This window comes from Siphateles boraxobius, unplaced genomic scaffold, assembly GCF_051911475.1.
Source record: "Siphateles boraxobius isolate OS27281-9 unplaced genomic scaffold, OSU_SipBor_1 6, whole genome shotgun sequence".
Taxonomy (NCBI): domain Eukaryota; kingdom Metazoa; phylum Chordata; class Actinopteri; order Cypriniformes; family Leuciscidae; genus Siphateles; species Siphateles boraxobius.
The window spans coordinates 41,522,197-41,546,085 of NW_027509186.1; the positions used below are offsets into that span (position 1 = coordinate 41,522,197).

General features: G+C 41.2%; 1 protein-coding gene across 2 annotated transcripts; it reads left to right on the forward strand.

Annotated features, from left to right (window-relative positions):
* Window positions 1-258: 258 nt before the first annotated feature.
* On the forward strand, window positions 259-23,646 carry iws1 (interacts with SUPT6H, CTD assembly factor 1). 2 transcript variants are annotated; one of them, XM_077207141.1, is made up of 16 exons: window positions 259-629; window positions 3,258-3,325; window positions 3,410-3,926; window positions 4,916-4,966; window positions 5,043-5,250; window positions 11,022-11,079; window positions 11,842-11,957; window positions 12,211-12,361; window positions 13,793-13,875; window positions 13,977-14,106; window positions 15,451-15,568; window positions 16,704-16,815; window positions 19,046-19,102; window positions 20,251-20,362; window positions 20,580-20,729; window positions 23,304-23,646. In XM_077207141.1, the coding sequence occupies exons 1-15, from the start codon at window positions 602-604 to the stop codon at window positions 20,703-20,705; spliced, it is 1,935 nt and encodes a 644-aa protein (XP_077063256.1). In that variant the 5' UTR covers window positions 259-601; the 3' UTR covers window positions 20,706-20,729; window positions 23,304-23,646. The 2 variants fall into 2 exon arrangements, with proteins under 2 accessions (XP_077063256.1, XP_077063255.1); XM_077207140.1 differs by lacking the exon at window positions 20,580-20,729.
* Window positions 23,647-23,889: the final 243 nt, after the last annotated feature.

Below are 23,889 nucleotides of genomic sequence, written 5' to 3' on the forward strand. Positions count from 1 at the left end.
TAATCTATAAAATATTTCCCCAAAATAAATAAAAAACAGCAGACTTGAATTTCTTACGCTTTTTTTGTTTTATTTTGTTAATATATTTAAGGCATTTATTTATATACTATATCAATTCATTTGGTATTGACAAGCACACTGAACAAATGAAAATAACAACTATATTACATTTGAAATGTTTAAATGTAAACAATCACGAGTCTCAAAAGACCTGAAATGGGCGCTTGTTATGCCCCGCCCCTGAAATGATGACGTTTTGACTGACGTAATTTCAAAGCGCCGGCCCGCACACACGCATGCGTTCATTGCGCGGCGACACCACCATTTTAGAGGAAGAATGGAAACACCGACAATTATTGATCATCAGTAATACATCGATAGTATAATTAATAAGAGCCCATGTTAAAGACTCGGACAGATAGAAGATTTCCGCGGGTCAACAGAAGATCCGGGTTCTGATACTGCGGTACCGGCGCGGATCTGACATCACTCCAGACTCTGTTCTGGGGTGTATTGTTATTCGTCAGTGTGTGTGTGTGTGTGAGTGAGTGAGTGTGTGTTCAAGTGAAACTGAAGCAGTGCGGTTCCGTCCAGAGTCCAGATGGATGGAGACGAGGAGATCCGCTCAGGTACAACAACCACAACACACTGTTCTGTTTCCAGACAATTACGAAACACTAACATGCTAACACCATGGTATTCTTAGCATAGCATGGTGTTTGAGTATAGTACACAAGCATTACCATATAATTCATCAAACTACCATGGTATTTTAATGGTTTTTGGACATATACCATGGTAATGCCATGCATTTGGACATGTACCACGGTAACACCATGGTATTCTTAGTGTATCATGGTGTTTGATTATAATACACATGCATTTCCATAAAATGAATCAAAGTTCATGTTTTTTGGAGATGTACTATGTAATACCAAGGTATTCTTAAAATAGAATGGTGTTTGAGTACACATGCATTACCATATAATTAAAGTACCATGGTATTTTCATGTTTTTTTGACATGTACTATGGTAAACAATAAACACCATGGTATTCCTAGTATATCATGGTGTTTGAGTATAGGACACATGCATTACTTTATAATTAATCTAAGTACAATATTATTTTCATGTTTTTTTGGACATTTGACACCGTGATATTTTTTGCAATGCCTCGGTGCACCGTGTAAATACTGTGGTGTATGAATATGATAAACCTGCATTACAATGTCTTTGTACAAGCGCCATGGTATTCTTTGAGTACCTTAGAATAACACTGTTTTTGTGTACGTACTACAATCTGATACTGAAGATATTACTTTAGAGGCTTACTCTTATTTTATTAGTGGTAGTATATTTACAATCCTTATCATATCGTTAGTACATTATGTATATTATGTGATCATACTGTATATACTAAAACAGCAGATTAAAAAAAAATAGATGCCACAAGATTCATCTGTGATTATATCATGTGAACAGTAAACCAAATAATTACCAATATTATCACAGTATTCTCAGCAAAGCTTGAAATGGCTCAGTGTTTTACTGAACGCAGTCAGATATTAGTGTCACTGTCACTTGATGATGGATCTGGTAAAGAAGCTGTTAGCTGTCAAAATATTGATTTTGAAAATGATAGTTTTGAGAATTGTTTTTTGAGATGGTGATTGAATATGAGCCAGATGATGAATGTACTGAGGAAATGAGCTCTGACAAAGAAAGGTGACGATGGTATAAATACCTTCCTAAATATTATTCTTTTGCAATTGTTTCTGTAATATCAGGAGAGTTTTATATTATCATGACAGGTAGAGATCCATGTGTTAGATATACGAGTCGCTAAAGTCCAGAATATGTAATAATGATTGGCGAAAATTCATACATTTAAGGGTGAAAATTAAAAAAAAAATGAACGGATGAATCAAATTTTAGTTTCGGTTTCGATTTTAGCTTCCAGCGATTATGAAAACGTGATAATCGAGATAAAATGGTAATTGAGCCACATGCCGTTTCTTTCTTTTAAAGCGGTGTGCTTTCTCCCTCTCATTAAAAGCCTAAACTTCACGTTCATATCATGTAACGTGACTGTCGTAAAATACAGTCGACTGCGGGATTGCTTTATTTTAAAAAGAGTTATTAAAAGCGCATTAAACTGCGAGATTTCCACACGCTTTCGCGGAACACGGACGAGCAAAATGTACGTGGAGTTTCAGCCGTGCATAAACAATTAAATATACACACGAATATGTCAAAAAATCCGTATTGGCAAGTATTTACATTAGACAGTCAGTTAAGCCTTAAATTAATAAACCCTTGGGAAAGAAATCGGATGCGTATCATTACATTAGATCCGTGCATTCAATGCAAATCATTAATGTTATGGCGTTTTTCCACTGCATGGTACGGTACGGTTCGGCACGGCTCACTTGTGGCGCTTTTCCACTGCATGGTACGGTACGGTTCGGCTCGCTTCGACACGCTTTAAATGGTACCACCTCTGTTGAGGTTCCAAGCGTACCGTACCGATACTAAAATGTGGCGTGAAAGCACTGCAGATCACTGATTGGTCAGACAGACAGAATCGTCACTACCAGCGTCACTGTATTCGCGAGACATCAAACTCGTTGGATTTAAATAGCCAGTAACAGCCTCCAATGTTTTAAAACTACTTGCTTGACTTGCTTGAAGTAAAGAAAACTTCCAAAAAAAGAAATGGCTGAATCGTGGTCAGTGGACGAGAAGCGCAGACGTTCCTCTTGTTTGTTCCAGAGATGCGGATAAACTATAACGATCAGTCATAATCCCACCCACTTTGAAGCGGTACTAACTGCAGTGGAAAAGCAACCGAGCTAAAGCGAACCGAACCGAGCCGCCCCGCGCCGAGTGGTAAAGCGCCATTAAAGATAAAATCACTCGCTGCTCTCGACTGAATAACTTTAGTAGCTTTAATAATAATCAGTGTATATGTAATTCATAACATAACTTAATATTTAACTCAGGGTTTAGTGACTATTTTGACAACTGATTGTTTAAAGCAATACTGTGTTTTAAGTTGAGCAAATAGATCGGTTCATAGGCTTGTTTTTAGTCTGGATATTCTCCATAGTACATCTCAAAATTGGGAAGATCACAATTCAGATCAGGATTGTTTGTTATAAGATTGTGATGTGAACTTTTGGGAAGGTCCGACGGTCGCCCACTCCCTGAGATGGAAGCTGAATGTTTGAACAGAGTGTGAATGTGTGTTTGCTCAGATGATGGCAGCGCTACTCCCGTTCAGGACGAGCAGGAAGACGCAAGACCCGGATCACGGCAGTCGGACGTGAGTTTGTGTCTGATGTTCGGGCTTTGTGCTTGATTCCAGTTGTGTTCATATCATCGACGTTAATTGTCTGATGTCACGCAGGATGACGGCAGTGATAACGAGGACGCCGCACGCGATAGGAAGTCTGAGAACGCAGACAGTAGTTCGGATCACGAGGCCCGTGGGAGAGGAGCGGGAGACGGGAGCGACTCAGAGCCCGAGCCGCCCCGCCCTGCAGACAGCGATGAGGAAGAGGAGGGCAGATCCCCTGTGAAGAGAAGAGCCAGCACCTCTGAGAACGACGAGGAAGAGGAGGAGGAGAAAACACACTCCGACCGGGAGGAACCCGAGAAGAGAAACAGCCCGAAATCAGATGCGGGCAGCGCTTCAGACGAGGACAAGCCCAAACAGAAAACTCAGAGAGACTCTGATGCTGAGGAAGAGGAGGAGGAGGGAGGGAGGAAGGAGACGGGGAAGTGGAAAGCTGTGATGAACTCAGACAGTGAGGAAGAGGAGGAGCGGCCGAAGGAGGAGGCGGGAAGTGATGAAGGTGAAGAGCCAAAACGACGAGCTCTGGCTAGCGATGATGATGATGATGAGGAAGAGGAGGAGAAGCCTGGTATGTTTGTTTACTACTTATAAACAACTTGTTTCATTATCATTTTTGATCTGTATATACATGTGTATGTATAATATACATATGATTATTTGTAGTTAATTACTATAGTCTGCTTTATTTGTGTGTGTGTGTGTGTGTGTGTGTGTGTGTAATATATATATATATATAAATTCTATTAATGTATTCATAATTTCATTATTATGTTATTATAATTAGACTATGTTGGCCTAATAAAACTATAGATTACATTAATATTAATTAGTCTTGTTAATATATTTATAATGCTAATGTAATCGGATTATAATATGATTTTATATATACAATTTATAATAGTAGTATTATTTACATGTGTATATATTGTATTATGATTTAAATTTATTTTAATTAAATTTATACTTTTTAAATAATTTTACTATTATAATTAAAAGTACATATTTTATAATTATGTTGATTATAATCTTAAATAAAGTAGATTATATTACCCTAAATCTACCCATCTCTCACACACACTAACCGACCCCTAAACCTACTCATCTCACATACATACATACACACACACACACACACACACACACACACACACACACACACACACACACACACACACACACACACACACACACACACACACACACACACACACACACACACACACACACACACACACAGACTAACCCGACCCCTAAACCTCTCTATATAAATTTTATAAATATAATAATTCATTGTTATAATTATATAATGATCATAATCTGTTATGATTATTTTCTTAAATATAATATTATATGTGTAATGCTAATATAATCTAATTATAATATTATTAATTGTATTGTTATATATTATTAACAATTACATACAATAAATACATAATTATTTGTACTATTAGTAATACAATTTTAATGTTATTACAATATTATTATTATTATTATAGTCTGATCACTATTAATTCATAATCTATCAGTGATCACATTTTTTTGTGGATTCTCTTCCAGTGAAGAGGAAGAAGGCCGTCCTGTCAGACAGTGAGGAAGATGAAGAGAAAGGTACTGTCTGTCATTAACACTCACTGTATGATGTCATCTGGTGATGATGATGATGATGATGGTTGTGACTCTGTAGAGGTGAAGAAGAGCAGGCTGGTGTCTGATGATGAAGACTCTGGCAGTGATGAAGGCTTTGGAGCTCCTGATAAGAGTTTAGCAGCTAAACTGAAGGAGCTGGGCTCAGACAGTGAGGATGAGGAGGATGCGATGAAGGCGGATGGAGGGAAGAAGGACGAGAAGGCTCTGTTCGGCAGCGACAGCGAGTCCGGCGACGATGAGGAAGAGTTAGTGCTCATAACTGTGTGTGTGTGTGTGTGTGTGTGTGTGTGTGTGTGTGTGTGTGTGTGTGTGTGTGTGTGTGTGTGTGAGAGAGAGAGAGAGAGAGATAGAGAGAGAGACAACCCCAGTGTGTGTGTGTCAGAGAGAGAGAGACACAACCCCAGTGTGAGTGTGTGTGAGAGAGAGAGAGAGACACCCTGTGAGTGTGTGTGTTTGTGTGTGTGTGAGAGAGAGAGAGACAGAGAGAGAGAGACCCCCTGTGTGTGAGTGAGTGAGTGAGTGAGTGTCAGTGAGTGAGTGAGTGAGTGTCAGTGAGTGAGTGAGTGAGTGAGTGAGTGAGTGAGTGAGTGTCAGTGAGTGAGTGAGTGAGTGAGTGTCAGTGAGTGAGTGAGTGAGTGTCAGTGAGTGAGTGTCAGTGAGTGAGTGTCAGTGAGTGAGTGAGTGTCAGTGAGTGAGTGAGTGTCAGTGAGTGAGTGAGTGTCAGTGAGTGAGTGTCAGTGAGTGAGTGTCAGTGAGTGAGTGTCAGTGAGTGAGTGTCAGTGAGTGAGTGTCAGTGAGTGAGTGTCAGTGAGTGAGTGTCAGTGAGTGAGTGTCAGTGAGTGTCAGTGAGTGACTGAGTGTCAGTGAGTGACAGTGTCAGTGAGTGACTGAGTGTCAGTGAGTGACTGAGTGTCAGTGAGAGCGTCTGTGAGTGAGTGAGCGTCTGTGAGTGAGTGAGTGAGCGTCTGTGAGTGAGTGAGTGAGCGTCTGTGAGTGAGTGAGTGAGCGTCTGTGAGTGAGTGAGTGAGCGTCTGTGAGTGAGTGAGTGAGCGTCTGTGAGTGAGTGAGTGAGCGTCTGTGAGTGAGTGAGTGAGCGTCTGTGAGTGAGTGAGTGAGCGTCTGTGAGTGAGTGAGTGAGCGTCTGTGAGTGAGTGAGCGTCTGTGAGTGAGTGAGCGTCTGTGAGTGAGTGAGTGAGTGAGCGTCAGTGAGTGAGTGAGTGAGTGAGCGTCTGTGAGTGAGTGAGCGTCTGTGAGTGAGTGAGCGTCTGTGAGTGAGTGAGTGAGCGTCTGTGAGTGAGTGAGTGAGCGTCTGTGAGTGAGTGAGTGAGCGTCTGTGAGTGAGTGAGTGAGCGTCTGTGAGTGAGTGAGTGAGCGTCTGTGAGTGAGTGAGTGAGTGAGCGTCTGTGAGTGAGCGTCTGTGAGTGAGCGTCTGTGAGTGAGCGTCTGTGAGTGAGTGAGTGAGCGTCTGTGAGTGAGCGTCTGTGAGTGAGTGAGTGAGCGTCTGTGAGTGAGTGAGCGTCTGTGAGTGAGTGAGCGTCTGTGATTGAGTGAGTGAGCGTCTGTGAGTGAGTGAGTGAGCGTCTGTGAGTGAGTGAGTGAGTGAGTGAGCGTCTGTGAGTGAGCGTCTGTGAGTGAGTGAGTGAGCGTCTGTGAGTGAGTGAGTGAGCGTCAGTGAGTGAGCGTCAGTGAGTGAGTGAGTGTCAGTGAGTGAGTGAGCGTCTGTGAGTGAGTGTCAGTGAGTGAGTGAGCGTCTGTGAGTGAGTGAGTGAGTGAGCGTCTGTGAGTGAGTGAGTGAGCGTCTGTGAGTGAGTGAGTGAGCGTCTGTGAGTGAGTGAGTGAGCGTCTGTGAGTGAGTGAGTGAGCGTCTGTGAGTGAGTGAGTGAGCGTCTGTGAGTGAGTGTCAGTGAGTGAGTGAGCATCAGTGAGTGAGTGAGCGTCTGTGAGTGAGCGTCTGTGAGTGAGCGTCTGTGAGTGAGTGAGTGAGTGAGCGTCTGTGAGTGAGCGTCTGTGAGTGAGCGTCTGTGAGTGAGTGAGCGTCTGTGAGTGAGTGAGTGAGCGTCTGTGAGTGAGTGAGCGTCTGTGAGTGAGTGAGCGTCTGTGAGTGAGTGAGCGTCTGTGAGTGAGTGAGCGTCTGTGAGTGAGTGAGTGAGCGTCTGTGAGTGAGTGAGTGAGCGTCTGTGAGTGAGTGAGCGTGTGTCAGTGAGTGAGTGTCAGTCAGTGAGTGAGTGTCAGTCAGTGAGTGAGTGTCAGTCAGTGAGTGAGTGTCAGTCAGTGAGTGAGTGTCAGTCAGTGAGTGTGTGTCAGTCAGTGAGTGAGTGTGTGTCAGTCAGTGAGTGTGTGTCAGTCAGTCAGTGAGTGTCTGTCAGTCAGTGAGTGTGTGTGTGTCAGTCAGTGAGAGTGTGTGTGTGTGTCAGTCAGTGAGTGAGTGTGTGTCAGTGAGTGAGTGTGTGTCAGTCAGTGAGTGAGTGTGTGTCAGTCAGTGAGTGTGTGTGTGTCAGTCAGTGAGTGTGTGTGTGTCAGTCAGTGAGTGTGTGTGTGTCAGTCAGTGAGTGTGTGTGTGTCAGTCAGTGAGTGTGTGTGTGTCAGTCAGTGAGTGTGTGTGTGTGTGTCAGTCAGTGAGTGTGTGTGTGTCAGTCAGTGAGTGTGTGTGTGTCAGTCAGTGAGTGTGTGTCAGTCAGTGAGTGTGTGTCAGTCAGTGAGTGTGTGTGTGTCAGTGAGTGAGTGTCAGTCAGTGAGTGAGTGTCAGTGAGTGAGTGTCAGTGAGTGTCAGTCAGTCAGTGAGTGTCAGTCAGTCAGTGAGTGAGTGTCAGTCAGTGAGTGAGTGTCAGTCAGTCAGTCAGTCAGTGAGTGAGTGTCAGTCAGTCAGTCAGTGAGTGAGTGTCAGTCAGTCAGTCAGTGAGTGAGTGTCAGTCAGTCAGTCAGTGAGTGTCAGTCAGTCAGTGAGTGTCAGTCAGTCAGTGAGTGTCAGTCAGTCAGTCAGTCAGTGAGTGTCAGTCAGTCAGTCAGTGAGTGTGTGTCAGTGAGTGTGTGTCAGTCAGTGAGTGTGTGTCAGTCAGTCAGTGAGTGTGTGTCAGTCAGTGAGTGTGTGTGTGTCAGTCAGTGAGAGTGTGTGTGTCAGTCAGTGAGAGTGTGTGTGTCAGTCAGTGAGAGTGTGTGTGTGTCAGTCTGTCAGTGAGTGTGTGTCAGTGAGTGTGTGTCAGTCAGTGAGTGTGTGTCAGTCAGTGAGTGTGTGTCAGTCAGTGAGTGTGTGTCAGTCAGTGAGTGTGTGTGTGTCAGTCAGTGAGTGAGTGTCAGTGAGTGAGTGTCAGTCAGTCAGTGAGTGAGTGTCAGTCAGTCAGTGAGTGTCAGTCAGTCAGTGAGTGAGTGAGTGAGTGTCAGTCAGTCAGTGAGTGTCAGTCAGTCAGTGAGTGAGTGAGTGTCAGTCAGTCAGTGAGTGAGTGTCAGTCAGTGAGTGAGTGTCAGTCAGTGAGTGTCAGTCAGTGAGTGAGTGTCAGTCAGTGAGTGAGTGTCAGTCAGTGAGTGAGTGTCAGTCAGTGAGTGAGTGCCAGTCAGTGAGTGAGTGTCAGTCAGTGAGTGAGTGTCAGTCAGTGAGTGAGTGTCAGTCAGTGAGTGAGTGTCAGTCAGTGAGTGAGTGTCAGTCAGTGAGTGAGTGTAATTCAGTGAGTGTGTGTGTCAGTGAGTGTGTGTCAGTCAGTGAGTGTGTGTGTCAGTCAGTGAGTGTGTGTGTCAGTCAGTGAGTGTGTGTGTCAGTCAGTGAGTGTGTGTGTCAGTCAGTGAGTGTGTGTGTCAGTCAGTGAGTGTGTGTGTCAGTCAGTGAGTGTGTGTGTCAGTCAGTGAGTGTGTCAGTCAGTGAGTGTGTCAGTCAGTGAGTGTGTCAGTCAGTGAGTGTGTCAGTCAGTGAGTGTGTCAGTCAGTGAGTGTGTCAGTCAGTGAGTGTGTCAGTCAGTGAGTGTGTCAGTCAGTGAGTGTGTCAGTCAGTGAGTGTGTCAGTCACTGAGTGTGTCAGTCACTGAGTGTGTCAGTGACTGAGTGTGTCAGTGACTGAGTGTGTCAGTGACTGAGTGTGTCAGTGAGTGACTGAGTGTGTCAGTGAGTGACTGAGTGTGTCAGTGAGTGACTGAGTGTGTCAGTCAGTGACTGAGTGTGTCAGTCAGTGACTGAGTGTGTCAGTCAGTGACTGAGTGTGTCAGTCAGTGACTGAGTGTGTCAGTCAGTGACTGAGTGTGTCAGTCAGTGACTGAGTGTGTCAGTCAGTGACTGAGTGTGTCAGTCAGTGACTGAGTGTGTCAGTCAGTGACTGAGTGTGTCAGTCAGTGACTGAGTGTGTCAGTCAGTGACTGAGTGTGTCAGTCAGTGACTGAGTGTGTCAGTCAGTGACTGAGTGTGTCAGTCAGTGACTGAGTGTGTCAGTCAGTGACTGAGTGTGTCAGTCAGTGACTGAGTGTGTCAGTCAGTGACTGAGTGTGTCAGTCAGTGACTGAGTGTCTCAGTCAGTGACTGAGTGTCTCAGTCAGTGACTGAGTGTCTCAGTCAGTGACTGAGTGTCTCAGTCAGTGACTGAGTGTGTCAGTCAGTGACTGAGTGTGTCAGTCAGTGACTGAGTGTGTCAGTCAGTGACTGAGTGTGTCAGTCAGTGACTGAGTGTGTCAGTCAGTGACTGAGTGTGTCAGTCAGTGACTGAGTGTGTCAGTCAGTGACTGAGTGTGTCAGTCAGTGACTGAGTGTGTCAGTCAGTGACTGAGTGTGTCAGTCAGTGACTGAGTGTGTCAGTCAGTGACTGAGTGTGTCAGTCAGTGACTGAGTGTGTCAGTCAGTGACTGAGTGTGTCAGTCAGTGACTGAGTGTGTCAGTCAGTGACTGAGTGTGTCAGTCAGTGACTGAGTGTGTCAGTCAGTGACTGAGTGTGTCAGTCAGTGACTGAGTGTGTCAGTCAGTGACTGAGTGTGTCAGTCAGTGACTGAGTGTGTCAGTCAGTGACTGAGTGTGTCAGTCAGTGACTGAGTGTGTCAGTCAGTGACTGAGTGTCTCAGTCAGTGACTGAGTGTCTCAGTCAGTGACTGAGTGTCTCAGTCAGTGACTGAGTGTCTCAGTCAGTGACTGAGTGTCTCAGTCAGTGACTGAGTGTCTCAGTCAGTGACTGAGTGTCTCAGTCAGTGACTGAGTGTCTCAGTCAGTGACTGAGTGTGTCAGTCAGTGACTGAGTGTGTCAGTCAGTGAGTGTGTGTGTGTGTCAGTCAGTGAGTGTGTGTGTGTGTCAGTCAGTGAGTGTGTGTGTGTGTCAGTCTGTGTGTGTGTGTGTGTGTGTGTGTGTGTGTGTGTGTTTGTGTGTGTGTGTGTGTGTGTGTCAGTGAGTGTGTGTGTGTGTGTCAGTCAGTGAGTGAGTGTGTGTGTGTCAGTCAGTGAGTGAGTGAGTGAGTGAGTGTGTGTGTGTGTGTCAGTCAGTGAGTGTGTGTGTGTGTCAGTCAGTGAGTGTGTGTGTGTGTGTGTGTGTCAGTCAGTGAGTGTGTGTGTGTGTATCAGTCAGTGAGTGTGTGTGTGTGTGTGTGTGTCAGTCAGTGAGTGTGTGTGTGTGTGTGTGTCAGTCAGTCAGTGAGTGTGTGTGTATGTGTGTCAGTCAGTCAGTGAGTGTGTGTCAGTCAGTCAGTGAGTGTGTGTCAGTCAGTCAGTGTGTGTCAGTCAGTCAGTGAGTGTGTGTGTCAGTCAGTCAGTGAGTGTGTGTGTCAGTCAGTCAGTGAGTGTGTGTGTCAGTCAGTGAGTGTGTGTGTCAGTCAGTGAGTGTGTGTGTGTGTGTCAGTCAGTGAGTGTGTGTGTGTGTCAGTCAGTGAGTGTGTGTGTCAGTCAGTGAGTGTGTGTGTCAGTCAGTGAGTGTGTGTGTCAGTCAGTGAGTGTGTGTGTCAGTCAGTGAGTGTGTGTCTGTGTGTGTCTGTGTGTGTGTCAGTGAGTGTGTGTCTGTGTGTGTGTCAGTGAGTGAGTGTGTGTGTGTCAGTGAATGTAACCGTCTCTTTCTGTCCCTCAGGAAAATGATTGCAGATATCTTCGGAGAGTCCGGCGATGAAGAAGAGGAGGAGTTTACAGTGAGTAAAGTTACATTAATTACGTCACAGTCGCATATGAATAATGATGAGAGATTGTTTGGTTTTTATTGGGGGGGGTTGGATGGGGCTTACATGCGCTTCATGAGGGGCACACACACACGTTAGGTCGCTCTCTCCCTCTCTGCCGTGCGCGTGCTACACGGTTTGGAGCTCGCGAGCTCTAGATTGCGGGAGATTTGAACTAATTTGCGGCATCAGGGAGCCGCTATCAATATGCGGGAGACTCCTGGAACTTCCGGGAGACTTGCGATATCTGTGAACGCATACCTCTCTGTCCAATCATCTTTGAAAACTCTATTTTCTTCATCAACTTTTCTTTTCCTGGACAATGACATCCTCCACACCCATTCAGACGCTTACTGCGGTGAAGTGTCGCGTTGCGCCCGATTACGTCAAAAGTCATACGCTCACTGGATGTCATGGCAACTAATTCACGGAGGAAAACTTTAAATATCTCGCCTTTCAATTTCGGACCATCTCAAAAAATAAACAAATAATTTTAACATGCGTTTATCAAAGTAGGAAATCAACCCTTTTAATCCCTTACACACAATTAGTGCTCTTGAAATACGAAATGGAGGCGGCTCGGGATTGAATTCCCTCCGGGTCCGGATCCGGACCAGAGTCCGGACTTTGAGAAGTACTGATATAAACAGTCAAGCAATTGAGATCTGCTATATAGTATATGTGACTGTACTGTGTGTATGTAAAGGGAATGATTAATTTGTCGTGTGTGTTCAGGGCTTTAATCAGGATGAGCTGGAGGGCGAGCGGACGCAGACTCAGGTCTCGGGACAGAAGGAAATGGACAACGACTCGGATTCAGATGATGATGATGTGGACAGAAGCGGGAAAGAGTGTGTGATTCCCTCCATCCGTTAATGTATAGTAGTCGGTGGATATAAAAAGTTAATCAAAGTTGTTCTAAGACAAGAGCGGGTATTGTTCAAAATTCATGTATAACTTTAATGAAAGGTTTTGATCCACTTCAAATGTTGACTACTGTAGTAACAGCAAACAGGAAGTGAGTTAAGAATGAAAGCGTTAAGAATGTGTTTTTGCAGATGTAGGAGATGTTATAGTGTGTGTGTGTGTGTGTGTGTGTTTCAGCATGTCCCACATGTCAGACTTTGACATCATGTTGGCCCGTAAGAAAGCTCAGAGTGGCAAACGCAGACGGAATCGAGACGGAGGAACGTTCATCAGTGACGCAGATGATGTCGTGAGCGCGATGATCACCAAAATGACAGAAGCTGCAGAGGTGTGTGTGTGTGTGTGTGTTTCGGGAGAATCATTAACTTAAAGGATTAGTTCACGTCAGAATTAATATTTCTTGATAATTCGCTCTCCCCCACGTCATCTAAGATATTAACGTCTTTCTTTCTCATGTGGAAAAGAAATGAAGGTTTTTGAGGAAAACACTCCAGGATTTTCTCCTTATAGAGACTTCAATGCGGTCCAACGGGTCGAAGGTCCAAATGTGAGTTTCAGTGCAGCTTCAAAGTCTCGACACGATCCAGCCGAGGAATAAGAGTCTGATCTAGACTAACCAGCGCACATTTTATTACAAAATAAACATTTAGATACATTTATACCACTAATGCTCGTCTTACACTAGCGCCACACATTACGTAATCACGTTGGAAGGTCTCGCGTATGTTCCGGTTCAGAAATGTAGGATAGGGCGAAAAACTCACTTTATTTTCTCCTCAAACTTCAAAATCATCCGACATCGTTGTTTTACCTTTTTATTTTTGTTGTAAATGGTGTTTGACTTCGTCTTTGCACGTTCTCTTAGCAAACACTGGGTCGGTTCTTCCGTCTATCTTTCTTTCTTTCTTTCTTTTTTTATTGCAAAGGGATATAATTCACATCTGTTCACATGCGTCACTTTCACAGCTTTACCAGTTTACAAAAATATTCGTTAAACAGGAATAGCAAAACTCTCCAGTGACAAATCTTTCATAATACAAAACACCTCGATGTATCTCTTTAATTATCCTCAGTTTCAAAACAGAAACTATTTACACAAGAATGGGAGGAAGTCACATCACTCATAATTAAAAAACATTCAAACATTCAATCTCTATCAAAAAGGTATTTGGTTCAATAGGAGTTATAAACTCAACGCGTGACCTTTCATCGTGATTACGTAATGTGTGGCGCTAGTGTAAGACGAGCATTAGTGGTATAAAAGCATCTAAATGTTTATTTTGTAATAAAATGTGCGCTGGTTAGTCTAGATCAGACTCTTATTCCTCGGCTGGATCGTGTCGAGACTTTGAAGCTGCACTGAAACTCACATTTGGACCTTCGACCCGTTGGACCGCATTGAAGTCACTATATGGAGAAAATCCTGGAGTGTTTTCCTCAAAAACCTTCATTTCTTTTCCACATGAGAAAGAAAGACATGAATATCTTGGATGACGTGGGGGAGAGTGAATTATCAGGGAATTATAATTCTGAAGTGAACTAATCCTTTAGTGTCGAGAGTATCTGTGATATACTGTTGATTTATCATAGAAAATGATCATAACTCGTCCCTCAGTGGGACAGGAATCATGTTTACAGTACCACACTTACACTGTGTGTGTGTGTGTGTGTGTGTGTGTGTGTGTGTGTGTGTGTGTGTGTGTGTGTGTGTGTGTGTGTGTGTGTGTGTGTGTGTGTGTGTGTGTGTGTTTTTTTTCAGGAGGACCGGACTCTAAACAGTGCAAAGAAACCAGCTCTGAAGAAGCTCATGCTGCTCCCCACAGTGGTGATGCATTTAAAGAAGTGAGTGTTTCCTCGTCTAGTTGAAGCATCAACGTGTGTGTGTAGAGTCTGTAGTCTTTATGATATTAGAATAGAAGTGTGATTTAAGTGTGTGTGTGTAGGCAGGACCTGAAGGAGACGTTTATAGACAGCGGTGTGATGGCTGCCATTAAGGAGTGGATCAGTCCTCTCCCGGATCGGAGTCTCCCAGCACTCAAGATCCGAGAGGAACTCCTCAAGATCCTGCAAGAAGTGAGTCTGCCACATAATCTTAAAGATGCAACACATGTCCTATACATACCTGACATCGTTGTATTACACCCTATGATGAATGTATGTGTAAGTAAAATAAGTAAATGCATGCATGCGTTTTTTTTTTTAGGGGATATATAGGACTGTCAATCGATTAAAATTTGTAGTCTAGTTTATTACACGATGTGGTGATTTAATTATTATCGGATTAATCGCAAATTAATCTAATCAAATTTGGAAATTAACCCCAAAAGATCACTTAAAGTCATTATTGTGTTAGATGAGAAAAGCATTAAATAGGCGTTACAAAAAGTAGCTTTAGAAAAAAAATTTTTTTATTTGATCAACAGAATTTATTACATAAACTTTTAGGCTTCAACGGCAGAATTTTTTATTTTTGTGCGAATTATTCCTTTAAAGGAACACGCCACCGTCTTTTGAAATGGTGGTTATTCACAGTCTCCCCTACATTTAGATAGGAGGGCAAACGCATTTTTAGTCTGGCAGCGCGGCCGCTAGCTTAGCTTAGCATAATGAATTGAATCAAAGCCCTAATGTAGTTGTTGCCGGATTGTTACTGGAAACCTTATTACTTCGTGTCGCCTGGGTATTCACAACGAGTACAAAGAGCAATGCAGATTAAGACACGGTGATTTCCTAGGCAGAGATTGACTTTGACTACATTAGGGCGAAGCACTGAAACTTGGGCGGAGTGAACCCTAAGGTCTACGGGCGATGCGTGCGCATTTTAATGCAAATATCGAGCGCTATATCGAACATTTTTATATTGTTACCGACAATGGTTTACCGTCGATAAATACCGATAGCATTTTATCGCCCAGCCCTACTATATCATATGATATAAATGAGACAAAAACTCAAACTGGGGCTTTTTTGCCCTTTTAACTGCCCTTTTTTGCATTTTACTGCATTATACTGGCTTCATCACGCACAAGTTGTTGCTTCATGTGCTTATATATATTTTTTTTTATTTAATATATGCATGCATAAATAAATAAAAAATGTATATAGATGTTGATATATATTTGTATGTAATTTATGCATGCATGCATAAAAAAAATATATATATATATATATATATATAATATGTGTGTGTGTATATATATATATATATATATATATATATATATATATTTATTTATTTGAATGCTGATATGGCAATAAACTCAAATACTACTTTATTTATTTATTTGTCGATGGAGTGAGGACCATCTTTTTTTATTATCTTCCTATTTTGTCCTTTTAAGATTGTAAAAGTTCAATTAAAAAAAAGAAGGGGATCCTGAAGGTTGTAATTAATGGCATTTGTTTGTTTGTTCCCAGTTGCCCAGCGTGAGTCAGGAAACACTGAAGCTCAGTGGGATCGGACGAGCCGTCATGTACCTTTACAAACACCCTAAAGAGTCCCGGCCCAACAAAGACCTCGCGCTCAAACTCATCAGTACGAACTCTCTATATGTGTTTGAGTGTGTGTTCCTGCTGTAATCTGTGTGTGTGTACATGTTTTTCTACCCTGGTGGGGACTTAAACCTGAATGCACACAGACTCATGGGGACTCGTGTCACTGCGGGCCTAAATTGAGGAAACAAGCTTATAAATCAGACAGAATGAGTTTTGTTGAAAATGTAAAACTGCAGAAATTTTGTTTGATTAGTAGGTTTAGGTGTGTGTGTGAGAGAGGTAGGTTTAGGGGTCGGGTTAGTGTGTGTGTGTGAGAGAGAGAGAGTGTGTGTGATGGGTAGGTTTAGGGGTCGGGTTAGTGTGTGTGTGTGTGAGAGAGTGAGTGTGTGTGAGAGTGAGATGGGTAGGTTTAGGGGTCGGGTTAGTGTGTGTGTGTGTGTGTGTGTGTGTGTGTGTGTGTGTGTGTGTGTGTGTGTGTGTGTGTGTGTGTGTGTGTGTGTGTGTGATAGGTAGGTTTAGGGGTCGGGTTAGTGTGAGTGTGTGTGAGAGTGAGAGTGAGATGGGTGGATTTAGGGGTCGGGTTACTGTGTGTGTGTATGTATGTGAGATGAGTAGGTTTAGGGGTCGGGTTAGTGTGTGTGTGTGAGAGTGAGATGGGTGGATTTAGGGGTCGGGTTACTGTTGTTGTGTATGTGAGATGAGTAGGTTTAGGGGTCGGGTTGGTGTGTGTGTGTGTGTGTGTGTGTGTGTGTGTTTGAGAGAGTGAGATGGGTGGATTTAGGGGTCGGGTTACTGTTGTTGTGTATGTGAGATGAGTAGGTTTAGGGGTCGGGTTGGTGTGTGTGTGTGTGTGTGTGTGTGTGTGTGTGTGTGTGTGTGTGTGTGTGTGTGTGTGATGAGTAGGTTTAGGGGTCGGGTTAGTGTGTGTGTGTGATGGGTAGGGTTAGTGTGTGTGTGTGTAAGTGTGTGTGTGAGATGAGTAGGTTTAGGGGTCGGGTTAGTGTGTGTGTGTGTGTGATGGGTAGGGTTAGGGTTAGTGTGTGTGTGTGTTTCCATCATGTGTGGTTTTGGGGTGGGGTTAGTGTAAAGAGACAAAATATACAGTTTGTACAGTATAAAAACCATTATGTCTATGGAGAGTCCCTTCAAAACCAGATGTGTGTGTGTGCGCACAGATGAGTGGTCGCGGCCCATCTTCGGCTTAACGTCGAACTATAAGGGAATGACGAGAGAAGAGAGACAGCAGAGAGACCTGGACCAGCAGATCGCCCCGCGCCGGAGACTCAGGTAACACTCGTCACTGCAGCTCTGGCCACGTTTACATGCACACTAAGAATCCGGCAGTGATCGGACTTCATGTAAACACCTTAATCTCTCCGATTGACATTTCCATCGGATTGAGAGCGGTAGTTTATTCCTTTTCTAATCCGATCGAGAGAACATGTAAACACTTCATCGGATTAAAAAATTTAAACTGAAAGGATGTAGAACTAGCGTAATGACGCGAGGAACGAGCTGTTCTTCCTGTTGAATAAAGTGTCTTATAAACGAGTGTCTCGTTATTCTATAATTCTTCTTTCACTGTGTCTGTGAAGTGGAGCAGGACAACGTCCACCAGTCCTCATTTCAGACTCTCATCCACACACGACATGAGACGTGATAAATATAAGCAGCACAGAACAACTCTCCATATGATTATAGTCTCCAAATTATCACCAGAAATGGATAAATATTAAGTCTTCTGTTAACGTGCGATCATTAACACTGTTAAAACTAATAAAGAATCAATGTAGGAAAAGTTATTATGTGCAAACTGAGGGAAACTCTGTTTATTCGTGCAGTGAGCACATGTCAAAATACTATCCCGATTTGAAGCTTGTGACGTATAAACACACACATCAACCGGATCACATGTTTAGCGTTCATGTAAACTCTACATTCAGATTCATCAATCAGAATGAATTCAGTCCAATAGAAACAGAAGTTGTGCATGTAAACGCAGCCAGTGATGTTCTCCTCATCTCTTTCGTGTGTGTGTGTGTGTGTGTGTGTGTGTGTGTGTGTGTGTGTGTGTGTGTGTGTGTGTGTGTGTGTGAGTGTGTGAGTGTGTGAGTGTGTGAGTGTGAGTGTGTGAGTGTGAGTGTGAGTGTGAGTGTGAGTGTGTGAGTGTGAGAGTGTGTGAGTGTGTGAGTGTGAGTGTGAGTGTGAGTGTGAGTGTGAGTGTGAGTGTGAGTGTGTGAGTGTGTGAGTGTGTGAGTGTGTGAGTGTGTGAGTGTGTGAGTGTGTGAGTGTGTGAGTGTGTGAGTGTGTGAGTGTGTGAGTGTGTGAGTGTGTGAGTGTGTGAGTGTGTGAGTGTGTGAGTGTGTGAGTGTGTGAGTGTGTGAGTGTGAGAGGCCGGAGGAGCTCGACGTCTTTGCTCCTGCACTCAGGTTCAGTGTGTGTGTGTGAGAGAGAGAGAGCATGACCCTGTCTCAAGTTCAGGAATGTTTCTAACACTGATGTAGCGGTGGGCGATATGGCAAACTTATCATATCACGATTTTTTTTTTTTTTCAGGAAAATCACGATTTTATCACGATTCTTTTACATGTTGGTTTTGACTGTTTTGCAAGTGACCGAGCATTACAGCCAAACTAATGTCCCTATTTTGGCAATTGCAAAGTTTAACCATCACAGAGCGAAGGCGTTTTAGGTCCTGTCAAGTTTAAACAATTAAGAGATTTTAAGCCTCTCGAGCGCGAGAAGATGCGAAAGAGAACTTGATTTGTTACTCTCTCGCTATTATCTATTACGAATTCTGTTCTCTTTCTCGTCTATTTGCGCTTGAACGGACACATACATGCAAAGTGATGTCATAATCTCCATCTCAGCAAGTTTCCGTAACAGTCTCTTATGACTTACGTGAACCATTGAGACAGAAAACAGATGTGTATCAGTATATTGGATCTGTGCATTCGGTCTTAAAGTGACGGCAGCCTAATATTCCTGTCTGTCATTAATGTTAAACAAACAATATACAAATATATGAAATACAGAGATAAAATCACTTTTGTAGTGAGACTACAATAGACTTGTATCAGGTTGTTCTATCGGTTCTTAATTGATTCAGATTTGTTGAATCTATTCACGCTCAGATTCTATTAGTTTTTAGTTTGATCATATTCTACTCTGTTCGATCGGACTTTGAACATTCCGTCATCACGTTCTGTTCTATCGTGAAAAGTTCTATCAGTCTCAGTAGTGATGACTGTGATGCGTCCTGACCTTTGACCTCTATCACTCCGTTTTCATTCCCTCTCACCTTGAGCTCTTTAAACACTGAAGGCATGTGAGTGTGTGTGTGTGTGTGTGAGTGTGTGTGTGTGTGTTTACTGAGGTTTTCAAATTCAGGCGAATGTGATCAAACTCTGCTTCACACGCATCCGACTCAAACATGTTTGCCTGAGCATATCCCATGATTCCTCTGCTCTCCGTCTCAGTGTGTGTGTGTGTGTGTGTGTGTGTTTCTCCTCCCGCAGTTCCGGTGGACAGACTCCTCGCAGAGATCTGGAGAAGGTGCTGACGGGAGAGGAGAAGTACGGCTGACAGTTCCTTTCATTTCTCTCTGGATTCTAGTCTTCATAGTAGTTTAGTGAAGTTTTATGGAGAATCACACATAACCAGTCAGATGAAAACACACACTTTTGTGTAAAGATAATAAAGGCAATTTTAATGTTTAATTGGCATATAGACACTACTATCATTTATAAATATGCCACAATTTAAATATATTATTTATTATATAAATGTGCTTAATCTTATGAAAATGCCACATTACAAAAGTTTTATCTGTCCTAAAATATTTTATTTTATGCACAATTTTCATTTCTTTTGTGAGAATCTCCACTTTTTTTTTTATTTCCCCGCCGTAGTTTTAAAAAACGATATCCCAGCTAGTTTGATTTAATGTAATTATTAATAACTATTCAATTATTATAATTTATAATTTAGTATTCCATTTATATAATTTTATTATAGAGTGTATTTGTATTGTATAATTTGTGTATTTCATTATAATTTAATATCTTACTATAATAAAATGTATTTAATATATTACTATAATTTAAAAATTAAAATTTGTATAATTCAGTTATTTAATATATTTATATATTAAATGACTGAATTAATGAAAGGGATTAATTTATTATTGATTATATTTAAATTTTTCATATTATTGCAAACTATTGTGTAATTTATTGTTGTTCAATCGTTAATGCTAACTGATAAAAATTATTATAATTTAATATAATATAATACATTTTCATATAATCTAATACATTTAAAATGTATTCTATAATTTGTATAATATATTATAATGTAATATTTGGATTATTGCTAATTAATAAAAGTGATTATTTAATGTTTTATTATAATTAATCTAATACAATTTATAATTAAATGTATTACAATTTGGTTAATTTAATGTGTTTCTTAATGCTAATTAATAAATTATTGATTTAATATTTTATCGTATTGAAATATACAAATTATAATATATATATTAAAATGAATTTTTTTTCTTAATGCTAATTAATGAAAATTGAAATCTTAACATCTTATGTTATATATGTGTATAAATGTGTATATATTATAATTTTATTATATTTAAATGTGTATGTTATAACTTTTTAATATATAATACATTTTATTTTTTTATTATTGTTAATAAATCTCTCTCTCTCAGGGCGTTAAGGCCGGGTGACCCAGGCTTTTGTGCGAGGGCTCGTGTGCCGATGCCGTCCAATAAGGACTACGTGGTTCGGCCCAAATGGAACGTGGATGGGGACTCAAACCGAGTAAGTGGGCGGGGCATGTGTGTGGGGGGCGGAGCATAAGTGCAGAGGAATGATTGACAGGTGTCTCTTGCTCAAATCAAGAGTGAGGGGAGTTTTTTTTTTTTTACCTGACTAAAAAAAATGTATTAAATGTAGAGTTTGCACATTTCAATTCCTCAAGTATCCCCGCTTTAATCTGATTGGCGGGGGAGTTTTTTGACTGTTATGTGATTGGTAGACGAGCTTAAGGAAAGGCCTCAGCCTGATGGAGAAGCACAAACGGCGTTTTGCAGAGGAGAGAAAGCAGAGGCGCCCACAGGGTGCTGTGAAAATCAGCATTGAGGGGAACCGAATGCCCCTGTAGTTCCTGGTCCCGCCTGAGGGGGCAGTAAGTGTCTGCATGGCTCTGCATGCTGCACTGGAGACAGCGTAGTGAAGGAGAGACCCTAACTAACACCAGGGGCCCTATCACACACCCGGTGCGACGCAAGTGTGTTTCGCTAGTTTCAGCCTGACGCAATTATCATTTTCACGTCCTGCTATTGTTTAAATAGCAAACGCTTTTGCGCCCATGGCACATTGTTGACGCGTTTCTATTTTGAGGAACTGAAATAGACTGAGCCATTGACCAACTGAATCCTGCTCTAAAGTCAATGGTGCAGTGTATATATTTTTTGTTATTATATAAAGAGCGTGTTTGGGTCCACAACTCGCAGATACACTGCTTATTACACACACACACGCTGCTTATTACACACACACACGCTGCTTATTACACACACTCTGATTATTACACACAACGGGAGGAGCAGCAGCACAGAAACATGCCAAATATTAAAAATAAAAGAATTACAATGTAAAAGATTATTATTGTGTACATAAAGATATGGTGGAATCCGGCTTGTCCCATAGATGGTCTGTTTGAGCTTTAACCTCGCGCGCACGCACACACACGCACACACACAAACACAAACACACACACACACACACAGCTTTAACCTCAAACACACACACACCTTTAACCTTGCGCACGAGCAGAATCTGCCATGGCGCAACTGGCATTTAAAGGAAATGGAAGATGAGACTCTGATTGGTTTATTGCACGTAAAGCCCAAAACACACCCATTACTCATTAAGAGAATAGGAACAACTCTTTTACACCAGCGCCGGGAGCGCTGACCGTTTTTCCCGTCGTTAAACTAGCAAAAGTGGATTCAGACACCCTAAGCCTTTGACCATGCGCTTATATCGTTAAAATAGGGCCCCTTAAACCAGTCCTCAAACAGGTGCAGTGTGTGATTTTAGCGGCATCTAGTGGTGAGGTTGTGAATTGCACCCAACAGAAGTTACGGTGGCGACAGGAAGTGATGTCGTCGTCTGAGACAGCAGAGAGTAGCAGTTAAACAATGAGCTTTCTTTACACAGATAAAGTAAGAAATTAGGTTTACTTAATTATACAGTGAAACGATATGTAATAGTGAATATTATTGTCACTTGTTCATCATTGTGTCAGCGTTTTATTCGCTGGCTTTAGCTAAAGCTTCTTATCATGAAGAAAAACATAGTGAGGAAACGCGTGTGTCCGTTCAGGGCCACCGTAGAAACATGTCGATGTAAGGAGACCCGCGGTGTGTGTGTGTGTAGATAGAAATGCTCTTTCTAAGGTGATAAAAACATAACGGTTCATTAAGGAAGGTCTTTATACATCACTGAAAACTGTTATGTATATGATATTGCATTTCTGTCAACAGATCCTCCTAAATATTACACAATGCACCTTTAATGAAAGTTACTAAAACTAATTCCACCATACTTGGTTTTGGGTGTTTCTTACCATAAACGGGACGAAGTGTGTGTGAAAGCAACATTAAAACTCAGCGCTTCAAGTGTGTGTTCATTATCAGCTCTGGCTGATTCTCACAGGAACTTGCTTGTTTTTTATTGTAATAGAGGCAAATGCACATTTTTAATGGACTTGATCTTTCTTTTAGTGTTTGTAAGTCAAGCGACTTTGCTTTTAGTAATTTCCTGTTTATTTTATTTAAAATAAAAGGATTGACTTTTGCCTATAAAAGTTTCCACATATATATATATATTTTTTTTTTTTTTGGCTTGTTGTAGCTTATGATAGTTTCCTTTTTTAAATGTAATTATTTATAATAATGTCCTATTTCTAAAAAATAGAATAAAGATTTTTAATTTGCTTGTAATACTTTCCTATTTACTTTTTTGTGTATTTTTTTTTTGTTATATATATATATATTATTAATTGTTTTGTATTTGCTTGTAATAGTTTCTATATTTTTGTTAATTTAAAAAAATATATTTTTAATTGCCGTGTTTTTGCTTATAAGTTTCCTATTTTTTTTATTTATAAAATATTGATATTTTTAATTGTCTTTTTTCACATGTAATAGTTCCCTATTTATTATTTTTGTTAATTGAAAAAAATACTAAGATTATTTTTTAGCTTGTATTTATTTTTTCATTTAAAAAATATTTTAATTGCCTTGTTTTTGCATGTAATAGTTTGCTATTTATTCATTATCTGTTATTTAAAATGAAATCATATATTTTTAATTGTTTTTCCCCTTTGTAATAGTTTCCTGGGTTTTTTATAATTAAAGAAATTAATATATATATATATATTTTTTTGTAATAGTTTCCTATTAATGTATTTTTGTTAATTTAAAAAAGAAATATTGATATATTTTTAATTGGCTTATCTCTTGTAGTATTCTTTTTTTTATACATTTTTTTTATTATATTAATATATTTTTAATTGGCTTGTTTTTTGCTTGTAATTTCCTTTTTTATATAATTAAAAAATAATCTAGTTTTTTTGTAATAATTTCCTTTATTTTTTGTTAATTTAAAAAAACATTGAGTTATTTTAAACGGGCTTGTTTTTACATGCAGTAGTTTCCCACAGTGTGTTTGACTCTTCCTCTCTGCCGCTCAGGGTCCGATGAAGAAGGGCATGTCACGAGTAGATAAACAGCTGCGCCGCTTCGCTGACATCAAGCGGCTGACGAAGACGGGACACGCGGTGAAGATCAGCGTAGAGGGAAACCGCATGCCTCTCTGACCCCCACACGCTCTTCTGTTCTCTTTCTCTTGTGTTTTTCTGTCAAATGTTGCTGGTTCTTCAGTAGTGCTGAGCGCCAGATCTCTGTGATCCGCGTGTCTGATCCTGAGTTTGCGTAGCTGCGCGTTTAAAATGTATTCAGAGCCCAGAGAGATGAACTGGGAACATTATGCTGTTGTATCTTTCATAATAAAGATTTTCCATGTTCTACATTTTACTCATGTACTCCCTGCTGTTTTCTTACCTTTATTTGCAGTGTCAAATTCACTGTGTACAATGCAAATGTGACAAAAATGGTTAAAATGTAGGTTATATTTTAAAACCATAATGTAATTGTATTGATCATTAATAACAAGGTTTGTTTATCTGAACTCCTCTTGCCATAAGTACTATAATATAAGTTACACAATAATTCCTAAAAAGTCTCTTGGTTTTATATACATGTGAATGTCATTTGACT